This window comes from Pleurodeles waltl, chromosome 11 (genome assembly GCF_031143425.1).
Source record: "Pleurodeles waltl isolate 20211129_DDA chromosome 11, aPleWal1.hap1.20221129, whole genome shotgun sequence".
In the NCBI taxonomy this organism is placed as follows: Eukaryota; Metazoa; Chordata; class Amphibia; order Caudata; family Salamandridae; genus Pleurodeles; species Pleurodeles waltl.
Genome location: NC_090450.1, coordinates 205,009,419 through 205,032,665, shown reverse-complemented (window position 1 = coordinate 205,032,665; position 23,247 = coordinate 205,009,419). Strand labels below are relative to the sequence as shown.

Here is a 23,247-nt window from a genome sequence, read left to right as displayed (position 1 = left end):
CCTCTAAAAGCTACCAGGACTTTACCACCCATGTAAGTCCCTAGTAAATGGTACACCTGGTACCTAGAGCGCTTGTACTAAAGAGGGTCCCTAAGGGCTGCAGTGTATATAGCGCCACCCTTAAGGGCCCACACACAAATTGCATGCAGACTGCCATCACAGGCTGTGTGAAATAGGGCAAACCTATTAGAAAACACAACATTGAGCACACCCTGTGTACAGTGCCCACTACCACTTCATGTGCAATATTCAAGTCACTCCTACGGCAGGCCTTACAGCCCCAAGGCAGGGTGCATTATACAACATGTAAGGTCCCATCTGCATGAGCAGATAGCTAGTGTGATGTCTAGTTCGATTGCCAGTTGGCATCAGTGCTGGAGGAGGTGTGGTCATCCAGAACTAGAGTCTTTCAATTTGTCAGCTTGACTACTGAAGACTTAGTTTGGGCATCTAGGCTTACCAGAAAAAACAATGTCCGTTCTAAGAGACGCATGAAGGCCAACAACAAGAAAATGTTAGGTATCAAAAGGGGAAAGATAGTCAATGTGGTGCCAAAAATGGATATATTGCAGGAAAATTTAGAATACACAACAGTCCTAAGATACCTTACAGATTTACTAGACTGCAAACTGACTTAAACATAATTAAAAGTACATCTAGCAGCAATTGTGGCCTACACAAGAGGTCATATAGGAAGACGTTTCTTCAGATCACCAGTCATAAAACACCTCCTTGAGGGAGCAAAGAGAATAGCATCTCCCAGACTGGAGCCAGCACCCACACTAAATCTTTATCTGGTACTATCTGATAGACATCTGGTTGCAGATTCCTTACCTTGGAATTTCCCCTAGTCTTCAGTCAGGATCTGGAGATTTTTCCCGAGCAGTACCCCTGCATCTAGGTGGCATTGATCGTCTCAGTCGCCACAACGTTGGCACAGAATGACATTGTGGGTCCCATATAGGCCCCTCCCTGGCTTGCTGATGTCAGTTCTTTCCTTTCCCTACCAACCCAGCGCTGATCTGAAGAAGAGCTACCCCTCAGTCGCTTTATGACTGATCTTTTTCAACTTTTGTCAACGTTTTTTGAGTGTTGATACTCCTGGTGTGTCGAGGATATCTTTTCATAAAACAGTGTTGAAGCCCTGCGGTTCCTGCCATCGGGCGATGACAGTGACGGATAACACCTGCGCTTGAAGGATTCATGTGCTATAGCCAGGTCCTTGGGCCTCACGGCCTCCCCTCGCCCCCTCAGTCTGCTTTTCACACCTTTCGTGGCTACCTAAGGAACATCCCACCACGTCAGTTTCCATCCAGTCCCCGCACATGCTCCACAGCCTTTGCGTAGCCTGGGTTGTGGGATCCACAGTTCTCGTGGATCAGGGAACCAGCGATTCGGACAGCCCCCCCCCCCCCACCATGAAGCCACCAAACTCCCTTCCAGCTGCTTTCAAAGCCTCCTAGTCTGAAGATTCCCCAACAGGGAACTGTCGGAGGCAGGATTTGCCATCACCTGCCCCGCTGGCAGTCCGTCACGTCAGACAGGTGGGTTTTGCAGCTAATTTGAAGGGGCTCCTCCCTCATCTTCGAGACTACCCCTCCATCCGTGCCACCGTCCTACGATTGGATGACAGAGGATCACTTGGCACTTCCCTGTGAGGAGGGTATGACTTTCTTGGACAAGGGAGCCATAGAGAGGGTCCTGTGGCCGGAAGTAGGACGTGGCTGTAATTTCCTCTTCTTTCTTGTGCCCCAAAAGGACAAGTGCCTCTGCCCTATCCTGGACCTTCTGTCCTCAATCTCTTCCTCAAGAAGGAGTAGTTGAAAATGCTCACTCTGGCTTTGAGTTTATCTGCCCTGGACAAAGGAGACTGGAGGGAATCATTGGGCCTGCAGGACTCTTATTTTCATTTCACCGTCCTGCCTGCCCACAGACGTTTCTTGAGGTTCACGATCTGCCATGAGCACTTCTGTTCATCGTGCTCCCTTTTGGCTTTACCTGTGCCCCTGGGTGTTCACCAAGTTGATAGCAGTGGTTGCAGCTCATTTGCGCAGGTCATGGGTTTGTTTTCCCCTACCTCAACGGCTGACTGTTGAAGGCGGGCTCGCCCCGGCTGTCTTTCACCTCCAGACTATGGTGTACCTCCTGCCTTTGCTGGGGTTCACTATAAACGTGTCAGTCACACCTGACTCCCTCTCAGACAATCGGAGCTGTAGTGGACACAGTGCAGTTTCGGGCTTATCCTCCCGAGCAGCGAGTCCAGGATATTCAGGCTAAGTTACCAATGTTTCAGCCTCTGTCCTCAATTTTGTGAGAATGAGTCTGAGGCTGCTGGGCCTCATGGCCCCCTGCATCCTCCTGGTGACACATGCCAGACGGTATATGCGGGATCTGCAGTGGGGCCTGAAGTTTCAGTGTTTGCAATATCAGGGCAATCTCTCAGTCATGGTCCAAATCTCAGAGGGAACTGCGCAAAATTTGCAGTGGTGGCTAACAAACCACAGTTGGGTTCGAGGCAGATCACTGTCCCGTCCCCAACCATATCTGACAGTATTGACAGATGCGTCACTCATTGGATTGGTTGACCACCTGGGTGAGGTGGAGATCAGAGACATCTGGTGTCCAGCAGAGTCCGGACTCCACATCAACCTGTTGGAGCTTCGGGCGATCAGGCTAGCATTGAAAACATTTATACCCTCTCCCAAAGGGAAGGTAGTGCAGGTGTTGATGGGCAACACCACTGCCATGTGGAACTATAACAAGTGGGGTGGGGTCTTGGACCCTTTGTCAAGTGTCTCTGCGCCTCTGGACATGGCTGGAGCAACAGGGTGGTTCAACATCTAGTGGGAAGTCTGAACGTCCGAGTGGGCAATCTCAGCCGACACTGCTTAGTTGATCATGAATGGCACCTCCTTCCTGAGGTGACACAAGGTCCCTTTGAGCAGTGGGGAGAGCCTTGGTTAGATCTATTGTCCTCCGCAGGAAACGTGCAACGTCAGCAGTATTGCACATTGGCGTTTCCAAGGCGGCACTTGCTGAATGGCGCTTTTCATCTCGAGTGGAACTCAGGCCTCCTGTAAGCCTTCCCACGTATACGACTTCTGCCCAGAGCTTTCAAGAAGAACAAGTGTAGGAAGCTGGCTTGCTCTGTGATGGACACCTATGGTGTTGACATCTTCTACCAGGTCCAGGCACCCCCTATTAGTGAATGAAGACAATGTCTAGGAAGTCAGGGCTCTCTAAAGGTAGCTGTGGATGAGCATCAAAGACTTATCTAGGAGACATGCAAAGCGTATGCAATACCACAATAGTTGCCCAGTAACTTATAACACATGAAGGAACCACACAGTGTTGCAAAAATAAAGGGACTTTATTATAGTAACACTACACTAGATTGCTTATAGGCAGTCCCCTCAACTGGAGGTAAGCATACACTATGTATAGTTTTATGTAGATAGATATATATATGTTTTCGGTGGCTTGTGTAGCTGCAGATACACATGCTGTGCACATCCCTCCATCTGGTGTTGGGCTCGGAGTGTTACAAGTTGTTTTTCTTCGAAGAAGTCTTTTCGAGTCACGAGATTGAGGGACTCCTCCCATTTCAACTCCATTGCGCATGGGCGTCGACTCCATCTTAGATTGTTTTTTTTCCGCCATCGGGTTCGGACTTGTTCCTTTTCGCTCCGTGTTTCGGGTCGGAAAGTTAGTTAGAATCTCGGAAAAATCGTCGGTATTGTTTGCGTTCGGTATCGGGTTAGTTATAACAGATCGACACCGACTTTTGAAGAGCTCCGGTGGCCCTTCGGGGTTTTTTTGATTCCCCCCGTCGGGGCCTGGTCGGCCCGGCCACGTGTCTCTTCAAGGCTGATGGAACGGACCCCATTCCGCTTCTGCCCAAAATGCCATAACAAGTATCCATATACAGATCAGCATCTGGTCTGTAACTTGTGTCTGTCACCAGAGCACAAGGAGGATACCTGTGAAGCCTGTCGAGCGTTTCGGTCGAGGAAGACATTAAGAGACCGAAGAGCAAGAAGACTGCAGATGGCGTCGGCGCCGACAGGACAATGGCGTTTCCAGGAAGAAGAAAGCTTTTCCATCCATGAATCGGACTCGGACGAGCTCGATCCCAAAGAAACGCCAAAAAACGTGAGTAAGACGTCGAAACATAAAACTCACGAGAAGACAACAAAAGCCCAGGGGACGCCACCGCCAACAGGCCATGGCTTAACCCGAAAAATAGGTGACCGATCATCGGCACCGAAAAAGGGCACTCTGGTGGTGAAGTCATCCGACTCCGGTCGAGATACCGCCACACAGCAATCTCTGGCTCGAGATAGTGGCTCCGAGCAGGTTCGGCACCGAGACAGCGGTACCGAAATGAGTCGGCACCGAGAGACCACGACGCCGAAAACAAAAAAAGGTTTCGTCGGAACCGAAAAAAGCAGCCGAAAAGGTTTCGATACAGAAACATCCGGCTTCGGAACCGAAATCAAGTTCCTACACAGAGGAACAAGGACTGTCCTCACAAATGAAAAAACATACATTTGGGCAGGAATTAGAGGCAATGGAGCCGGACTACACCCAAAGACGGCTCCACATCCAAAAAGAAACGGGAAAGATCAGCACTCTCCCTCCTATTAGGATGAAACGCAAACTTGCCTTCCAGGAGAAAGACAAGCAGCCACAGGCAAAGGTGGCTAAACAAGTAACCCCGCCACCATCTCCACAATGCTCTCCGCAACCATCACCGGTAGCCACTCCACCTATGATGCAATCCCGACCCACACAGGGATGAGTCAAGATGACCCTGACGCATGGGACCTTTATGATGCACCAGTGTCAGATAATAGTCCTGACTGTTATCCAGCTAGACCGTCGCCACCAGAAGATAGTACAGCCTACGCACAAGTGGTGTCGAGGGCAGCGGCATTTCATAATGTCAGCCTACATGCAGAGCCCATTGAAGACGACTTCCTATTTAATACACTGTCGTCCACACACAGCCAGTACCAGAGTCTTCCCATGCTACCTGGGATGCTCAAACACTCCAAACAAGTGTTTCAGGAGCCTGTAAAAGGAAGGACCATTACTCCAAGAGTGGAGAAAAAATATAAACCGCCACCAACAGACTCCGTGTACATCACACAACAGCTAACACCGGACTCAGTTGTGGTAGGGGCAGCTCGCAAAAGAGCAAACTCACATACTTCAGGAGATGCACCACCTCCAGATAAGGAAAGTCGCAAATTCGACGCAGCAGGCAAAAGGGTGGTGGCACAGGCAGCAAACCAGTGGCGTATTGCAAATTCACAGGCTTTGTTGGCCAGATATGATAGGGCTCATTGGGACGAAATGCAACATTTAATAGAACATTTGCCCAAGGAGTTCCACAAAAGAGCACAGCAAGTAGTTGAAGGACAGAGTATCTCCAACAATCAGATACGGTCAGCTATGGATGCTGCAGACACAGCTGCTAGAACTGTCAACACAGCAGTGACAATAAGGAGACATGCATGGCTGCGTACATCAGGATTTAAACCAGAAATACAGCAAGCTGTGCTCAATGTGCCATTTAACGGACAGCAGTTGTTTGGGCCGGAGGTGGACACTGCTATCGAAAAACGTAAAAAGGACACTGACACGGCCAAAGCCATGGGCGCACTCTACTCCCCACAGAGCAGAGGCACATTTCGAAAAACACAGTTTTGAGAGGGGTTTCGAGGGCAAAGCACAGAACCCACAACCTCACAAACAAGCCCCACTTATCAGAGCCAATATCTGCGTGGAAGTTTTCGAGGACAATATAGAGGGGGACAGTTCCAAAAAAATATAGGAACGTTCCAAAGTCCCAAAACTCCTCAAAATAAGCAGTGACTTAAAAGTCACACATCCCCAACACATAACACCTGTGGGGGGGAGACTAAGCAAGTTTTACAAACATTGGAAGGAAATAACAACAGATACTTGGGTCCTGGCAATTATCCAGCATGGTTATTGCATAGAATTTCTCAAATTCCCTCCAAACGTCCCACCGAAAACACACAATATGTCAAAACAACATATAGATTTTCTAGGAATAGAAGTTCAGGCGTTGCTACAAAAAGAAGCAATAGAATTAGTACCAAACCAACAGAAAGGAACAGGAGTTTACTCTCTGTACTTTCTCATACCCAAAAAAGACAAGAGTCTGAGACCTATATTCGATCTCAGAACATTAAATACCTACATCAAATCAGATCACTTTCACATGGTGACATTACAAGACGTAATCCCACTGCTCAAACAACAAGACTACATGACAACACTAGACCTAAAGGATGCATATTTCCATATACCGATACATCCTTCACACAGAAAGTACTTAAGGTTTGTATTCCAGGGGGTACACTACCAATTCAAGGTGTTGCCGTTCGGAATAACAACTGCGCCAAGAGTTTTTACAAAATGCCTAGCAGTCGTAGCTGCACATATCAGAAGGCAGCAAATACATGTGTTCCCGTACCTAGACGATTGGTTAATCAAAACCAACACGCTAAGACGGTGTTCACAACACACAAAGTATGTCATAGAAACCCTCCACAAACTAGGTTTCTCACTCAACTGCACAAAGTCACACCTTCTGCCGAGTCAAACACAGCAATACTTAGGGGCGACAATCAACACAGCAAAAGGGATTGCCACGCCAAGCCCACAAAGGGTTCAGGCATTTCACAATGTAATACAGGCCATGTATCCAAATCAAAAAATACAAGTCAAAAAAGTAATGAAACTCCTAGGCATGATGTCTTCATGCATAGCCATTGTCCCCATCGCAAGGTTGCACATGCGGCCCTTACAACAGTGCCTAGCATCACAGTGGTCACAGGCACAGGGTCAAATTCTAGATCTGGTGTTGGTAGACCACCAAACATACACCTCGCTTCAATGGTGGAACAGTATAAATTTAAACCAGGGGCGGCCTTTCCAAGACCCAGTGCCACAATACGTAATAACAACAGATGCCTCCATGATAGGGTGGGGAGCACACCTCAATCAGTACAGCATCCAAGGACAATGGGACACTCACCAAAAACACTTTCACATAAATCACTTAGAACTATTGGAGGTATTTCTAGCGCTGAAAGCATTTCAACCCATAATAAGCTACAAACACATCCTTGTCAAAACAGACAACATGACAACGATGTATTACCTAAACAAACAGGGAGGCACACACTCAACACAGTTGTGTCTCCTGGCACAGAAAATATGGCATTGGGCGATTCACAACCACATTCGCCTAATAGCACAATTTATTCCAGGAATTCAGAACCAGCTATCGGACAATCTTTCTCGGGATCACCAACAGATCCACGAATGGGAGATTCACCCCCAAATACTGAATACTTACTTCCAAAGTTGGGGAACGCCACAAATAGATCTACTTGCAACAAAGGAAAACGCAAAATGCCAAAACTTCGCATCCAGGTACCCACAAGATCAGTCTCAGGGCAATGCGTTATGGATGAGTTGGTCAGGGATATTTGCTTACGCTTTTCCCCCTCTCCCACTCCTTCCATATCTAGTAAACAAGCTGAGTCAAAACAAACTCAAACTCATACTAATAGCACCAACATGGGCAAGGCAACCTTGGTACACAACACTACTAGACCTCTCAGTAGTGCCTCATGTCAAGCTACCAAACATACCAGATCTGTTAACGCAACACAAACAACAGATCAGGCACCCAAATCCAGCATCGCTGAATCTAGCAATCTGGCTCCTGAAGTCCTAGAGTTCGGACATTTAGACCTTACACAGGAATGTATGGAGGTCATAAAACAAGCTAGGAAACCTACCACTAGACATTGCTATGCAAATAAGTGGAAAAGATTTGTATATTACTGCCACAACAATCAAATTCAACCCTTACACGCATCTGCCAAAGACATCATAGGATACTTAGTACATTTGCAAAAATCAAAGCTAGCTTTCTCTTCCATTAAAATACATCTCACAGCAATTTCAGCTTACCTGCAAATTACGCACTCAACTTCTCTATTTAGAATACCAGTCATAAAAGCATTTATGGAAGGTCTGAAGAGAATTATACCACCAAGAACACCACCAGTTCCTTCATGGAACCTTAACATTGTCTTAACACGACTCATGGGTCCACCTTTTGAGCCCATGCACTCTTGTGAAATGCAATACTTAACATGGAAAGTTGCATTTTTAATTGCCATCACATCTTTAAGAAGAGTAATTGAGATTCAAGCATTTACCATACAAGAACCATTTATTCAGATACACAAGCATAAAGTAGTTCTACGAACAAATCCTACATTTTTACCAAAAGTCATATCACCGTTCCACTTAAATCAAACGGTAGAATTACCAATGTTCTTCCCACAGCCAGACTCTGTAGCGGAAAGAGCACTACATACATTGGACATCAAAAGAGCGTTAATGTACTACATTGACAGAACAAAACTAATTCGCAAAACAAAACAATTATTTATTGCTTTCCAAAAACCTCATACAGGAAATCCAATTTCTAAGCAAGGCATTGCTAGATGGATAGTTAAGTGCATTCAAACCTGTTATCTTAAAGCTAAAAGAGAACTGCCTATTAAACCAAGGGCACACTCAACTATAAAGAAAGGTGCTACCATGGCCTTTCTAGGAAATATTCCAATGACAGAAATATGTAAGGCAGCTACATGGTCTACGCCGCATACATTTACCAAACACTACTGTGTAGACGTGCTAACAACACAGCAAGCCACAGTAGGCCAAGCAGTACTACGAACACTGTTTCAGACAACTTCAACTCCTACAGGCTGAACCACCGCTTTTGGGGAGATAACTGCTTATTAGTCTATGCACAGCATGTGTATCTGCAGCTACACATGCCACAGAACGGAAAATGTCACTTACCCAGTGTACATCTGTTCGTGGCATTAGTCGCTGCAGATTCACATGCGCCCACCCGCCTCCCCGGGAGCCTGAAGCCGTTTAGAAGTTGATCTTGAACATCTGTATATTTGTAAATATATATATTACTTTAAACTACATTATGTACATACGTATTCACTCCATTGCGTGGGCACTATTACTAGCATATACAACTCCTACCTCACCCTCTGCGGGGGAAAACAATCTAAGATGGAGTCGACGCCCATGCGCAATGGAGTCGAAATGGGAGGAGTCCCTCGGTCTCGTGACTCGAAAAGACTTCTTTGAAGAAAAACAACTAGTAACACTCCGAGCCCAACACCAGATGGCGGGATGTGCACAGCATGTGAATCTGCAGCGACTAATGCCACGAACAGATGTACACTGGGTAAGTGACATTTTCCATATATATATATATATATATATATATATATATATATATATATATATGTATACACACATACACACATACATACAATAATAGTTAGGAATTAGCATAGGAAACAACAAGCATTGGTAAGAATCTACGCAAAATAGCTAAGGCCCTAGGGGAGGGCCAAACCATGTACTAACATAGTGAAATGCGAAGTGAAGTTCCCCAACCCCAAGGGTATGGAGTACTTATACGGAAGCTGGAAGAACTTGGGACCCCAAGAGGTGAGTTGCTAAGTAACCCCCATCGACCAGGGGAGCAGAGATAAGTACCTGGTCTTCCCAAGGGCTAACAAGAGGACTTAAAATGTAGATTGTGGAAGAACAGGACTAGACCAGAGGAACTCAAAGGTGGATTCTGGAAAAGGAGGACCTGCAAAAGAAGGGGACAGGGTCCATTCCACAATGCAGTGTCCAGACTGGGCAGAAGCCACTACCCACCCTTCTGTGGATGAAGATCCGTGTCAACAGGTGAAGAAGATGATCAGCTGCGAAGCCCAGGAGCTGCAGAGAAGTCCTTGGAGCGGTGCAGATGTCCCACATCTGTTGCCGGAACACAGATGGTCAGTGGTTAGGAGAACCACCAACAAGCCTTGGCAAATGCAAGAGAAGTCAGAAGAAGAGTTGTAAGGCTGAAGAAGACCAGCAGGTCTTGACCCTTGGAGGGGAGTCCCGGCTGACTCCTCAGCAGTGTGGAGAGCCAGCAGAAGCAGTTGCAGCCCCCAGAAGCAACCCGCTGGCAGCAGGTACAGTAAGTTGTAGTGAGACCCAAACAGCACACCTGGAGAGGAGCCCCACGTCGCTGGAGCAGCAGAGAGGAGACTGTCCTTGCAAGGATGAAGTGCTGGAGGCCAGGGAAACTCGAAGCCTGAAGATTCCCTAGGGCAGGAGACAACAAGCCTTGGTTGCTGCAAGAGTCGAAATGCACAGGGGTACTGTGCTGCAAGGAGAGGCAAGGGCTCACTGTCTCCCAAGATGGACAGAGGGCAGTGAGAACCAATGAGACCACTCCAGACCGCCACCTGTGATGCAGGATCCACGCAGTTCCAGAGGAGAGCAGATCCTTGCAGCCAGTTGTCATTGCTGTAGGTGCCTGCAGGTGCAGGGGAGTGACTCCTTCACTCCAGGAGTGATTCCTTCTTGCTTCTTGGTGCAGCTGAAGTCTTGCTGACCCCAGAGGATGCACAGCCGTTGAAATGTTGCAGTTGCTGGAAGGAGCTTGGGAAACAATGTTGCAAGGCGAGGTTGTCTTGGGAGTTGCAGTGTTGTTGGTTCCTGAAGGGTCCAGTTCCTGTTCCAGTGGCCAGGAGCAGAAGTAGACAATGCAGAGGGGTCTTGGTGGCTACCCCTCCCCAACCATGTAACACCTATTTCCAAGGGAGAGGGCGTTGCCTCCCTCTCCCACAGGAAATCCCTTGTTCTGCCTTCCCTTGCCAGAGCTGGTCAAGGAGCAGGAGGGAAGAAACCTGTTTGAGGGTCTGCAGTAGCACAGGCTGCCTGGAAAACCCTTGACGGGACCCCCCAGAGACGATGAAATCATCCAACCAATACTGGCATTAGTATTGAGGTATGATTACAACATGTTTGATACCAAACATGCCCAGGTTCGAGTTTACCTTTATGTAGCGGGACACAACCTGTGTCCAGTGAACCGGTAAATGGCTTCCCCGAAGTCCAGTGCAATGGAACTGTAGTTCGTGTCCTCAAACACAGGAAACTGCACTCCACCCTTTGGGGAAGGAGGGCCTACCATAGGGGTGAATTAGTGACCTGATATAGTCACCTGTGGTGTAAGGGTGCATGCACCTTTTCATGCAGGTTATAATGGCAGTCCTGCAGACACAATTTGCACTGGCTCCCATGGGTGGCATGATACATGCTGCAGCCCATTGGGGGGGACTGATGGAGTCCCAATGCCCTAGGTATCAAAATGGGGACACCAGTATGCCAATTGTGGAGTGCACAAAGGTCCAAGGTAACTACATTTGGAGGGAGATAGCACAGTTACTGGGGTCCTGGTTAGCAGGATCCCAGTAAAAGCCCAATCACAGTGACAGTAGGCAAAAAGTGGGGGTAACCATGCTAAAAAGAGGGTACTTACAACAAGAATGGTCGGGCCCAAGAAATCCTTGTGACTCCGGACTGGGCACGAAAAGTCTGGTATCCCAAGCTATTGAACATGACCATTGATCCTTCAATCAGACTGCCTCTTCGGGAGGGTCTTCTTTCTCAGCAGCAGGGTAGGGTTCTCCACCCAAACCTGTTCAGTCCCGGTCTTATGTGGAGATTGAGCAGCGGCAGGTGGCAGCTTTTGACCTTTGCCCCAAGTCTGTAATGTTATTAGACGTCCCGTGACCAAAAGGGTATACACCTGTTGTTGGAAACATTTTCTGACATAGTGCATAGACAAGGCTGTTGACCCCCTTTCTTCCCCTCTTTCTGACGTTCTCTTGTTTATACTTTTTCTGGTCCAGCAGGGCTCTGCAATGGGCCCTGTCAAAGGTTATTCATCTGCTGTCTCTGTGTTTTTGAGGGTGCCTGATAATCCTTCCTTGTTTAAGTCTCCAACTGTAACTAGGTTCCTTGAAGGCCTTACTCGTATGTTTCCTCCATCCCCATTCATTATGTCCCAATGGAATTTGAATTTGGTTCTGACATTCCTAATATGCATTCGTTTTGAGCCTCTCCACAGATCTCAGGATCAAGAATGACGCCTGGGGAAATTAAAAAAGTAATGAATCTGCAATTAGAATGTCTCTACCAGATAAGGCATTACTGAAGGAAAGTAACTTGTTATTTGACACGTAAATCGGCTTGGGTGTCTGGAAGGGGTTGGACTCTTCATAAAGAGAAGGTGAAGGGTGTGCATAATAGTTGTATGGCCACCCATTTGGGCTTGGGTGTCTTGAGGGAGTAGGAGCTAATAAAGGGTAGTGTACATGGTGATGAGTGTGCGAAGAGGAGGCTTGGGAACATGATGGGGCTACTGTGTGTGGAGGGAGGAGTCTGCTGTCCATGAAGATTTTTGTACAAGGCAAAGGGTGTAAACATAATAGGTGCTTGGCCGCTTAATGTGGGCGTGTCCCCCCACCCCTCCCTCTGGTCCCACGGTACTCCAGTGGGAGCAAGGGCGGATACACTTACTCTTGCACAAGTGCCACCCAACCACATTCGGGATCTCACAGGCTCCCGCAGGACGGACCAATCAAGATTCTGTTAATTTCTTTTTAGCCCCGGGAAGGGGGGAAGAAGGGGGAGCAGGATAGGGGAGTGGGAAGTTCCCTCTATGGCCCCTCCACTAGTAACTTCAAGGCAGTCACGGTAGCCATACTCTGCCCTTCTTGCTCCTTTCTTGTAATATTGAGATGGCTGACAGGGAAAATAAGTCCTATTGGCCAATCAGATCTCTCAGTTTTTTATTTTTATTTATTTGTGGTTCCGGGAATTACTGCGTAAACAACCATCCAGATACCTCTATTTTTCTGAACATTAATTTCTCAATACTTGAACAGATTTACACCAAATCACAAAAATTAAGCATCTGCTAGAAACTTCTAGGCGCAGATTCCACACTTTAGAAAATTCCTCATGTGTCGGGCTGGATCCTGAAAATTTGAGCAGTACCTCTGCCCACTCGCAGGTGATGTCGATCAGCTCCGTGTTGTAGGTTTCGTCTGTGGAGGATTCATCCGCCACCACCTCTGCTGTGGTTTTTGATCATCATCTAAGTTTACTTATGTAATTTACTGAGTGCATCTTGTGCTGTGAAAGCTAGTCAAGAAATGTCATAGGGGCGATTACTTCCTCCAAACTGTACCCTCTGCAAATCATGGGACCTAAGCATATGGCTCCATGTAGTACTACTGTAAAGTGGAAATGGAAATGTTGTATGGTCTTGAAAAAAGCACCCATCTCTTGTAAAGAGAGCTTATTGCAGCTCTTTTGAAAATAAGTGGTAACTAACCTGGCTATAGTCAGTATGTAGTGTTTTAAAGTATGAATAGTTTATTTTTGGAGCAAAATGCTAACTTTTTCATTAATGGGACATTTCAGTTGCCTGGGGAAGAACCACTTTCAAGGTTAGAGCCATTGGGAAATGGACCGTTACTGTCACTTGTGCATAAAATGAACAACTGTCTTAGTCAAATGGAACAGTTCCCAGTAAAAGTACACGACTTCCCCAGTGGAAACGGAACGGGCAGCAGGTAAGGATTAAGTCTGGCATGTCCCACAAGGTAATCGTTTAATAATGTCCATGCAGTTACCTGCAACAGGCTACATCCTATTTTGTGGCAAGTGTTAAATAAAATAAGCTTTCTATCCAAGAGTTGATGTCAGTATCTTTAGTGCACCATTAGCCGTGATTTATGCAGTACAGAAAAACACAGCTTGAAATAATAAAAATAACAAAATTATTTGATATTTACAAAGTGTCTAGGGTGATGTTGTTATTTACGGGAATGCTGTGGGATTAATTTCAAATTATTTTTTAAAACAAGGCTGCATTATCAATCTGCCACATTCTTATACTGCTTTTTTATAAGGGATTGGCTATGTTATTCCATAGTTTGTATTTTTCCATCCTTATTTGGTAGCCTTTTTGTTGTGTGTTCAGTTACTATGCAATTGAGAATTAACAGGCTTTTATTTACAAGCCGATTTATATTTTTTGTACATCAACTCCATCGGGTAAAGGGATATAAATGAGGAGTTTATGGCACTTTGTGTGTCAAAATTCAGTTACATAACAACAACTAGTGAACATGTGCTGTAATTTAACATTGCCTTGAAATGTCTTAATGGAAGAGAGAGGACAGCTATCAACATAAACTACTCATGAAGGGGTGTAAAGGTGGATGGGATTTTCTGAGGTCAAACAGAACATTAAATATGTGAATAGTTGCCAGATGGCCAATGGGATGCTTTGAAAAGGCTTAGGCCCATATTGAGTAGACAGTGGTTTCTAGTTCCTTGTATTACTTAATATGGCATACTACACATTACTTGATAAAGTATGCTTCCAATAAATACTTTTTACAGCATGCTCCCCCTCATAGAACTTTATTTCACTTCATACTGGATCTGGAACATTTTAAGCAATTTAACATCATCGGTGCTGGGTGGCCCTGATCAGATATACCCTGTGACACTATTCTTTCAGAATTGGAGTCTGCATGTACTGGCAACTTCTGCAACTCCTTCAAAGTGTTTCAGAGTGATGGCATTTCAAAGGCGCTTTCCCTTTACCAGTCATTGTGTCCTCTCACAATGAGAATAATTATTAAACTGATGGAGATTAGCGCATCTTATATTGCAATAGTTCACCATGATCAGCTTAGTATATGCCTGCTACGGAAATGTCTCCCAGGATAATGGTGACAGTTGATGGGTCAGTGGAAGGTCTAGTGTTGGTAAACTTCAGAGCCCAACACAAACTAAAGTGGTGGAACAACAGTTATTTATTTTCCTGATCAGATAATTTTTAGGGTCGAGCATGCAAGTGCTCTGCCCCTTGTTTTAATCTCTCTGTGGGCTTTTAACCACACCCATCAGTTTTGTTGGTTCGTTGGCTTGCCTTATAAAATTCCCTTGATTTCATTACTGAATGGCATGCATACGTCATGCCTTTTGTGGTGTTTAACCCTCCTGGAGTGCACCTGTAGACTACTGAAAATATGAGACTCCTTGTTTTTGGCATGGCTTCTGGACTACTTTTACTTTTTATTTCCTAAGCAGCACGAATCTCACTGGGCAGTAGTCAAGCGCTTTGCATGTCATTGACCCTGTTACATGGATAATTGCACTTTTGCTGTTACATTTGACTGCGAGTCAAGTTCTGTTTCCTTTTTTGTGTCTACTTCACACTCATGGTGGCCATCGGCTTGCCTATTTGAAACTGTTTTACTGTTTTACTTTTCATTTTCAGTTGATGTGGCACGAAAAGTCCTGTTTGGAGTTTGCAATGCTAACTCGAGCAAATGCAAGACCCATTGCAAATGCTTGTTTTGACTGGCAGCCGTAGGTGACTGTTACCACAGACACCTCTTACCGGGAGGTGCACACATTTAGACAACCTGATAATTAAGGGAACCTGAGCTCAACAACAACAGCAGCAGCAACTTAACATCACACTTTTGCAGATGATAGCAGTTCAGCTAACAAAGCAATTGTTTTACCCAGCACTTAGCAATAAAACAGTGCTTAGCCAGACACCCAAAATGACTTCAATGTATTACATCCAGAAACTGGACACTCCCTCGTCCCAGCTTTGAACCCTAGCACAAACACTATGGCATTGAGCCATTTGTATTCAAACAGCTCCTGGGAGCAGAAATGGACTTTGCATACTCTTTAAGAAGGAGATATCAACAAACACAAGAACCACTTTCACAGTCCATTGTCCGTACCCCAGGGGTGAATTGATCTGGTGTTTTTGCTTATGCTTTTCCTGCACTGCCAGAGACTGTGAAGTGGAAAAAATTAGATGGGCATCTGTGGGGTTTATTCTAATCGTTCTTGGTTGGGAAAGGCAAATGTGGTAGTCCATGCTATTGGACATGTCCATTCTTCCCCCACAAGAAGCAACCCCTGTGTACAGACCTTTTAGCACATAACCAGTGGCAGCTGAGATGCCCAAATCTCAGCATGCCAAGTCTGGCTATTTGTCACTGAGGTCTTAGAATACAGTTACCTTCAAGTTCCTGAGTAATGTATGCTGAGTAATGTATGCCCCCTCCCCCCCCCCCCCCCCCCCGAAACTTTAAACCTAGGATCTGAGGTGGAAAACATTTTCTTATGAAAAGTTTTGCGAAGATTCATCAAGCAGCGCCACATTTATTTTCCTATGGAAGTGTCTTCCTAACTATAACAGTGGCAACTGCCCTGGGAAATAAAAAATAAAAAAAAAATATATATATATATATATATATATATATATATATATATATGTGTTCGATGGCATGTGTAGCTGCAGATACACATGCTATGCATAGCTCATCCGACATCTAGTGCTGGCCTTGGAGTGTTCCAAGTTGTTTTTCTTCAAAGAAGTCTTTTCGGAGTCACGGGATCGAGTGACTCCTCCTATCGGTTCCATTGCACATGGGCATCGACTTTATTGTTAGATTGTTTTCTTTCCGCGGTCGGGTTCAGATGTGTTTCCTTTTGCTCCGAGATTTCGATTTGGAAGACCACAGAAAACCTTCTTATTCGTCGGTATTGTTTCGATCGCGTTTCCCATCTAGCATCGAACCGGAAGAATCGTCCGAACCTTCATTTTTTTTTATTTTCACGGTTCGGGACTCCATTCCAATTCTGCCCTCTGTGCCACGTGAAGTACCCCTATACAGACCAGCACTTGGTTTGTAATTTGTGCCTTTCTCCAGACCATCGGGAGGAAGATTTGGAGGCCTGAAGATCATTTCGATAAAAGAAGACCCTCCGAGATCGCAGAGCCCGAAGACTCGAAATGGCGTGAACATCTTGACGTCCTGGAAGAAGAGCAGGCGCAGACAGCAGTCTCCATCCGAGACACAGACTCCGAACAAGAGTCGGAAGACGACAGACCCATCACAACTGGCCAGCATGTGAGAACTTCTGCCCCTGCACAAAAAACATTCAAAGGCTTTGGGTACACCACTGCAGGAAGGCCATGGTTCAGCCCGAAAAATGGCTGCTGGCGACCGTCCTTCGGGGTCAGCACTGAAAAAGGCCACTCCGTCTACTTTGGAGTCGAGTAAATCTGTTAAATGCACCGTTTCCGACTCCAGTAAAAGAGCCCATTCTTCGGAGTTGAAAATTCGGCAATCAGCTTCGGAGCCGAGACCTTCGACTACCTTTTCGGGACTCAAAAAAACAAAACACTTCTGAGCAGAAAAAATCCTCATACAAATACAAAAAATTGAGAGAATCTCATAAGACTTTTGAGAAAGAGCCTCCATTGAACCAGTTTTACAGGTTATGGATGAGAGACAATCCAGAATACATATCCATAAGGAGACCGGAAGAAGTATCACTGCACCTCCTTTAAAAACAAAAAGAAAGCTGGCTTTCCAAGAGGAACTGGACTCTGTAGAGCCACTAGCAAAAGTGCAAAAACAAAAGAAGCCACTACCTCTTCATACTTCTCCTCCTCAATCTCCACAATTATCTTTCTCACCACACAACAGCCCACCACCACTGCTTTCTCCAACACATTCTTTATATTCACAGGGAGGTACGGCAAACCCATGGGATCTCTATGACCCTGATCCCATCCCATCCCAGATATTTACCAATCAAAACCTTCTCCTCCAGAAGATACCGCTGCATACACCCATGTAATTTCCAGGGCAGCAGCTTATCATGGGGTAACCATGCCTTCTGAGCCATTAGAAGAAGATTTCTTATTTAATACACTGTCTTCTACACATTCCAGGTGCCAGTGTCTCCCAATGTTACCTGGCATGGTTAAACATGCAGACCACATTTTTAGCGAGCCTGCAAAAGCTAGGATTATCACCCCTAGAACTGATTAAAAAGTATAAGACTACACCTTCTGACCCAGATTACATTACTCACCAGGTCCCTCCAGTCTCAGTGGTAGTCAGTGCAGCAAGAAAGAGGGCAAATAGCCTGTCTTCAGGAGATGTACCGCCTCCTGATAAGGAGAGCAGAAAATTTGACGCAGCAGGGCAAAGAGTTGCTACACAAGCAGCAAATCAGTGGAGAAATTCTCAAGCATTTCTAGCCAGGTATGATAGGGCCCATTGGGATGAAATGCAGGATATTATACAGCATCTCCCAAAAGTGCACCAGAAAAGGGCACAGCAAGTTGTAGAAGAGAGGCAACCGATTAGCAATATAACTGTATCAGCATCTATAATATCTTCACTTTACCAACTCCTACCTCACCCTATGCGGGGAAAACAATCTAAGATGGAGTCGACGCCCATGCGCAATGGAGCTGAAAGGGAGGAGTCACTCGGTCCAGTGACTCGAAAAGACTTCTTCGAAGAAAAACAACTTGTAACACTCCGAGCCCAAGACTAGATGGCAAGAACAGTGCACAGCATGTGAATCTGCAGCGCAACATGCCACGAACAGATGTACACTGGGTAAGTGACATTTTCCTTATCTCACACACAAATATTCTCATCCAACCATCTTCATTCACATTTTTCCTCCACACACTACAGCATTAGCCAACTGGTCAGCCCATTTCAGCATTTGGCTGATTTCACTGAGTGTCTGCCTTCTGCTCTTTTAGAAGTGGCACATCTGCACAAAGTAGTTCCTTTTATGCTAGAGGGTACAGTGACAGTGTGTTTTTTGGGTCAAAAATACTTTTTTCTTTTAGGCAATTTTTGTATATTGGTGAGGGCTTGGCATCCCCCTAATAAAGTTGTACAAAAGCAATGATGAACAAGCACTGGCACAGCCAAAATGCTGGATGTTGTCTTTGTCAGTACATGTTTAAAAAGTATTAGAAATTCCACTAGACTGTGCAAAACTTGCTCTTATTTCAGTTTGTATGTTTAAAGAGATCAAGGTAATAGTTTTCCTGCGGCACCTTGAAAACTAAGGACACAATTCCTTTAATGTTATGTTATACTTGCTATAACACAGCAGCTCACTCCTGAAGGAGTATCTAGGCGCTCAGCTGTTCAGAAACTGGTGCACTTTAGAACATTTGCATTTTTAACAACTTCTTGAATTTTGTGTAATCAGAGCAGATACGATTATGAAGAGAAAGTTTGTTCCAAGGAAAAGGGTCCAAATGCAAAAGCAATCTTCCACCAAATCTGGAGGTCTGTATACATGGAATCTGAAGAAGGGCTTTATTTGTGCATCTTAGAAGTCAAGTGGAATGATGAAAGCAAAAAGTATCTTTATGACTTTGGTGGTCCCACCACGGGACACATCAGACAGTGCACAATCCAAGAGTGGTGGGCTGGGGGGGGCTGCACTGCCCATGCCATGGACATAGGCAGTGCAGTGGCCCCCGTCACTGGCTTTATATCATGGTAGGGTCTCCGCCATGAAAAGGCTGGCAGAAAGCTGAGGTGTGATCGCCACATTACAATCCCTGTCAGAATTGTACTGTGACAGTCAGGCTGCCACAGTTGCAGTGTTTGACCATCAAAGGATTGCTAGCCTCATAATGAGGCCCAAAGTCTAGAATGAAGGACGGCAGGATAGGGCTTGTTTAATGCCTTATGACAGTGGTTCCCAGCCTGTGGTCTAGGGGACCCCTGGGGTCTACGAAAGGCTCCTCAGGTGGTCTGCAACTGCTTAGAAACTTTAGTTAATAAAGTGTTCGTACAAACTGAAAATTTTGAAAAACGCTCTGTAAATGTCAAGACATTTGAAATTGGAGGCTAAAAATTCAATTGTTATCCTCAGATTGATTCTTGGGAGCAATGCAGAAAAGTCCAACCTGTCTATTAAAGTTGTCTGTATTTGCAAATTAAATAGAATGTGTTATCATTTGTGTATGTGCTTGGTGAAAGCTTGTTTCTGTATTTTTGTGTATTGTTTTGAGTTTCAAATAATCAACAATGTTTAGGCTTGGATTCCCTGCTTCCAATAATGACTCAGTGGGAGGTCCCTGGATTCCAATAATTATTCAGCGGGATCCCTGTGTTCCATTAATGATAAAGTAGAGGTCTACTTAAATTAATAGTTTGGGAACCACTGCCTGTTCAGGTGACATAGCTTAAGAATTGCCCATTTCCTGATGGGAAGCCAGCGCAAACGGATTTTAGATTAGGGCAGAGGAAGACCGTGCAGGAAGATTACAACTTACCAATGCTGCTGTATTCTGCATGACTTACAGTTTAGCCAACAGGGTGTCATTAGCTGAAACTAACAGAACATTCCCATAGTCCTAGTGACTGGTAATGGGTGCCTGGGCTAGGGTTCTTTTCTGGAGGTGGAAGGAAGCCAAGAGAAACTGTTTTTTAAAGCTGATTAATGGCAAAGCAGGTACCACAGGTTGTGCTAACTTGATCTTTCACAGCTAGCTATAGGTCAAATGTTATTCTGATATTTTTCAACACTTGTATTGGGGAAATGGGCTGGACTAAGTTCTGCAGGCCAGCTGACCAGAGCCCCTGTGCTTTGCCAGATATCACAATCTCCTCACCAATTAGTGTTGGAACCAACAGTGTGGAAGTTTGTGCTTTCAGTCAGTTGTATGTTGGCACTATGACAGCACTTACCACCAGTCTGGAGCCTAGGATCTCCTCCCCTTTCTTCTGATAACAGGTATAATTTTCCACAGCTTAAAAAAATCACCAATGCCAGCATAAATGTGTAGACAAGTCGGTGCCATGGTGAAGGTGTGTACACTTCATCATTCTAAGTAACATTATAGAGCACTCAGCCTTTGTTCCTTTTGCTTATAATGCCTCTTGGAACCACTGATAAAACACACATCTCCTTAGAAGTCTACAATCAGCAACTCACTGATGTGAGTCGGCCCCATGGTTTCAATGTTTCCAGTGGCCCTTTATGATGCAGATAGATATGTTATATCTCTGTAAAACTGACAACACTTAATAAGCTAATTAAAAGCTGTCATATGTATGTGAATTGATTCATTCCATTTCTCTTCTGATATAAATGTTTTCATGTATTATCTTGAGCTTTTCTCTTAACAGAGGATCCCAAGCATTAAAATTTTTCAACACTCACCAATTGAAATGCCAGTTGCAACGACATCCAGATTGTACGAATGTCAAACAGTGGAAAGGAGGACCTGTTAAAATTGATCCTTTGGCTTTGGTCCAGGCGATTGAACGATACCTTGTAGTAAGAGGTACTTGTAATTTTATGTAAATAAAACTTGACTTACTTTCAGTTGTGAATATTTGTTGAAAATTCTGGTTTTAAATAAATAATTGGTTATTCCTCTGTACAGCAAAGTCTTTTATTAAACAGTTTTAATTTGATGTATTTTGTTTTTAAAGTTCTATTATTCTTTCTTTTCTCAGTTACACAATAAAGCCTCTTAACTCAAATGTATGCTTATAGTGGAACTTAAACCTGCCCCCACTTTATTTTTTTTATTCTTTTTATTTAAAAGCTTCTTTTGGTGGAAAGGCCAAGGAACATGTTAACAGCAATCTGTAAATCTCATTTATTCAGGTTATTTGCAGCAGCTCCTACATTAGTTGCGGGGACTACCCCACATTTATTCCTAGAAGAATCTTGAAATCTATCCTGCAGAATGGATTCTGCTTAATCCATTTACATTTTCCCCAAACTTCAGGCTATGTACACCGAAATTGCCTTCGTTCATAAAATATCCTATTTATGAGAGCAGCTAAGGCTTATCCAGGAGGATGTAAAGCAGTTGCATATACCACATGGGTTATTTTTCTAACACTGGTGTGGTTCTTTCCTCTGTGTGTGTGTGTATATCACTGATTGACCTATTGTTTATCATAACACACACTAAACTAACTTTAGTATATCTCCTAACGTGCAATATGAACTTACAAATATACAAAAATATACTTGGGAGAAAGGTAATGTAGGAAGCTGGCTCTGTATATACTATCTCAAAGTGAAAGATAGTGTGCACAGGGTCCACCGGTTCCCTAAGACGCTTGACAGAGGCAATAATAGATAATACTAATGCTCTATTTGAGGTAGTGTGGTCGAGCAGTTAGGTGTATCAGAGGGTAGTGTTAAGCATTTGTTGTGCAGGTGCAGAGGTCAAAGAGGGGCACAAATAACATAGGAGCCTATGGAGACTAGGGTGCTCCGGTTCCGGTCCCATGTGGCCAGAAACTAGTCTGGAAAGTGGAAGGCTGGCAGAGACTGGTAAGCCTAGCGCTAGCAGTTGGGCTTGCATGCAGGGGAGCATTTCTAAGATGCCCTCTGTATGCATTTATCAATAAGTCCCACATTTATCGTGCTGAGTATTCAGTGTAGCCATTATGGAACTGTGGAGTTCGTGTTTGACAAGCTTCCCGAACGTATACTCTTTATGGCTACCCTGCGCTTACAATGTCTAAGAATTGGCTTCGACACTGTAGGGGCATAGTGCTCATGCAGCTATGTCCTCACCTGTGGTATAGTACACCTTGCCATATGGCTGTAAGGCCTGCTAGAGGGGTGACCTACCTATGACACAGGCAGTAAGTTGTGGGCATGGCACCCTGAGGGGAGTGCCATGTCAACTTAGTCTTTCTCCCCACCAGCACACAGGCTGTGAAGCAGTGTGCATGTGCTGAATGAGGGGTCCCGAGGGTGGCATAATACATGCTGCAGCCCTTAGATACCTTCCCTGGCCACAGGGCCCTTGGTACCAGGGGTAACTTTTACAAGGGACTTTCATCATCAACACATCGCTTTATTCGGTTAATTTTAAACCATCAGGTGTACTTTGTGTGCCTACTTGGGACCCCACCCCAGTGCTCTACAAAACCCCCCTGGTCCTCGGGGAGCAGACCAGGGGGGTTTTGTAGAGCACTGGGGTGGGGTCCCAAGTAGGCACACAAAGTACACCCTCAGTGGCACAGGGGCGGCCGGGTGCAGTGGGCAGACAGGGCATCAGGTTTGTAATAGGAATCAGTAGAGGGACCAGGGGGTCACTCTGACTATGCAGGCAGTGCACAAGGGAGGCTTCTCGGGCCAGCCACAGACTGGGCAAGGGTGAGGGGCCGCCTGATGGTCACTGCTGCACCAGTGGTTGGTTCTTCACAGGCCGGGAGGCTACGGGTGCAGTGCTTTTTCCAGACGCTGGGTTTCTTTTCACCGGGCAGTCGCGGTCAGGGGTGGGCCTCGGGTTTCCCTCTGCAGGCATAGTCGTAGGGGCTCAGAGAGGTTGGCTCAGGGTGGACACGTCGCCTGGGGTTCAACTCTGCAGCGTTGGTTTCTCTG

At 45.4% G+C, this 23,247-nt stretch overlaps 1 protein-coding gene across 13 annotated transcripts in view; it reads left to right on the top strand.

Annotated features, from left to right (window-relative positions):
* Positions 1-23,247, top strand: part of TRIP12 (thyroid hormone receptor interactor 12) — a 1,145,873-nt gene that overhangs the window by 816,801 nt on the left and 305,825 nt on the right. For 9 of the 13 annotated variants that reach the window (XM_069213427.1, XM_069213421.1, XM_069213432.1 and 6 more), the window contains 2 exons: positions 13,429-13,580; positions 21,003-21,175. In XM_069213427.1, coding sequence (XP_069069528.1) covers positions 13,429-13,580; positions 21,003-21,175 — 325 coding nt within the window. The remainder of the gene's footprint in view (positions 1-13,428; positions 13,581-21,002; positions 21,176-23,247) is intronic. The other 4 variants (XM_069213434.1, XM_069213431.1, XM_069213430.1 and 1 more) reach the window with 1 other exon arrangement.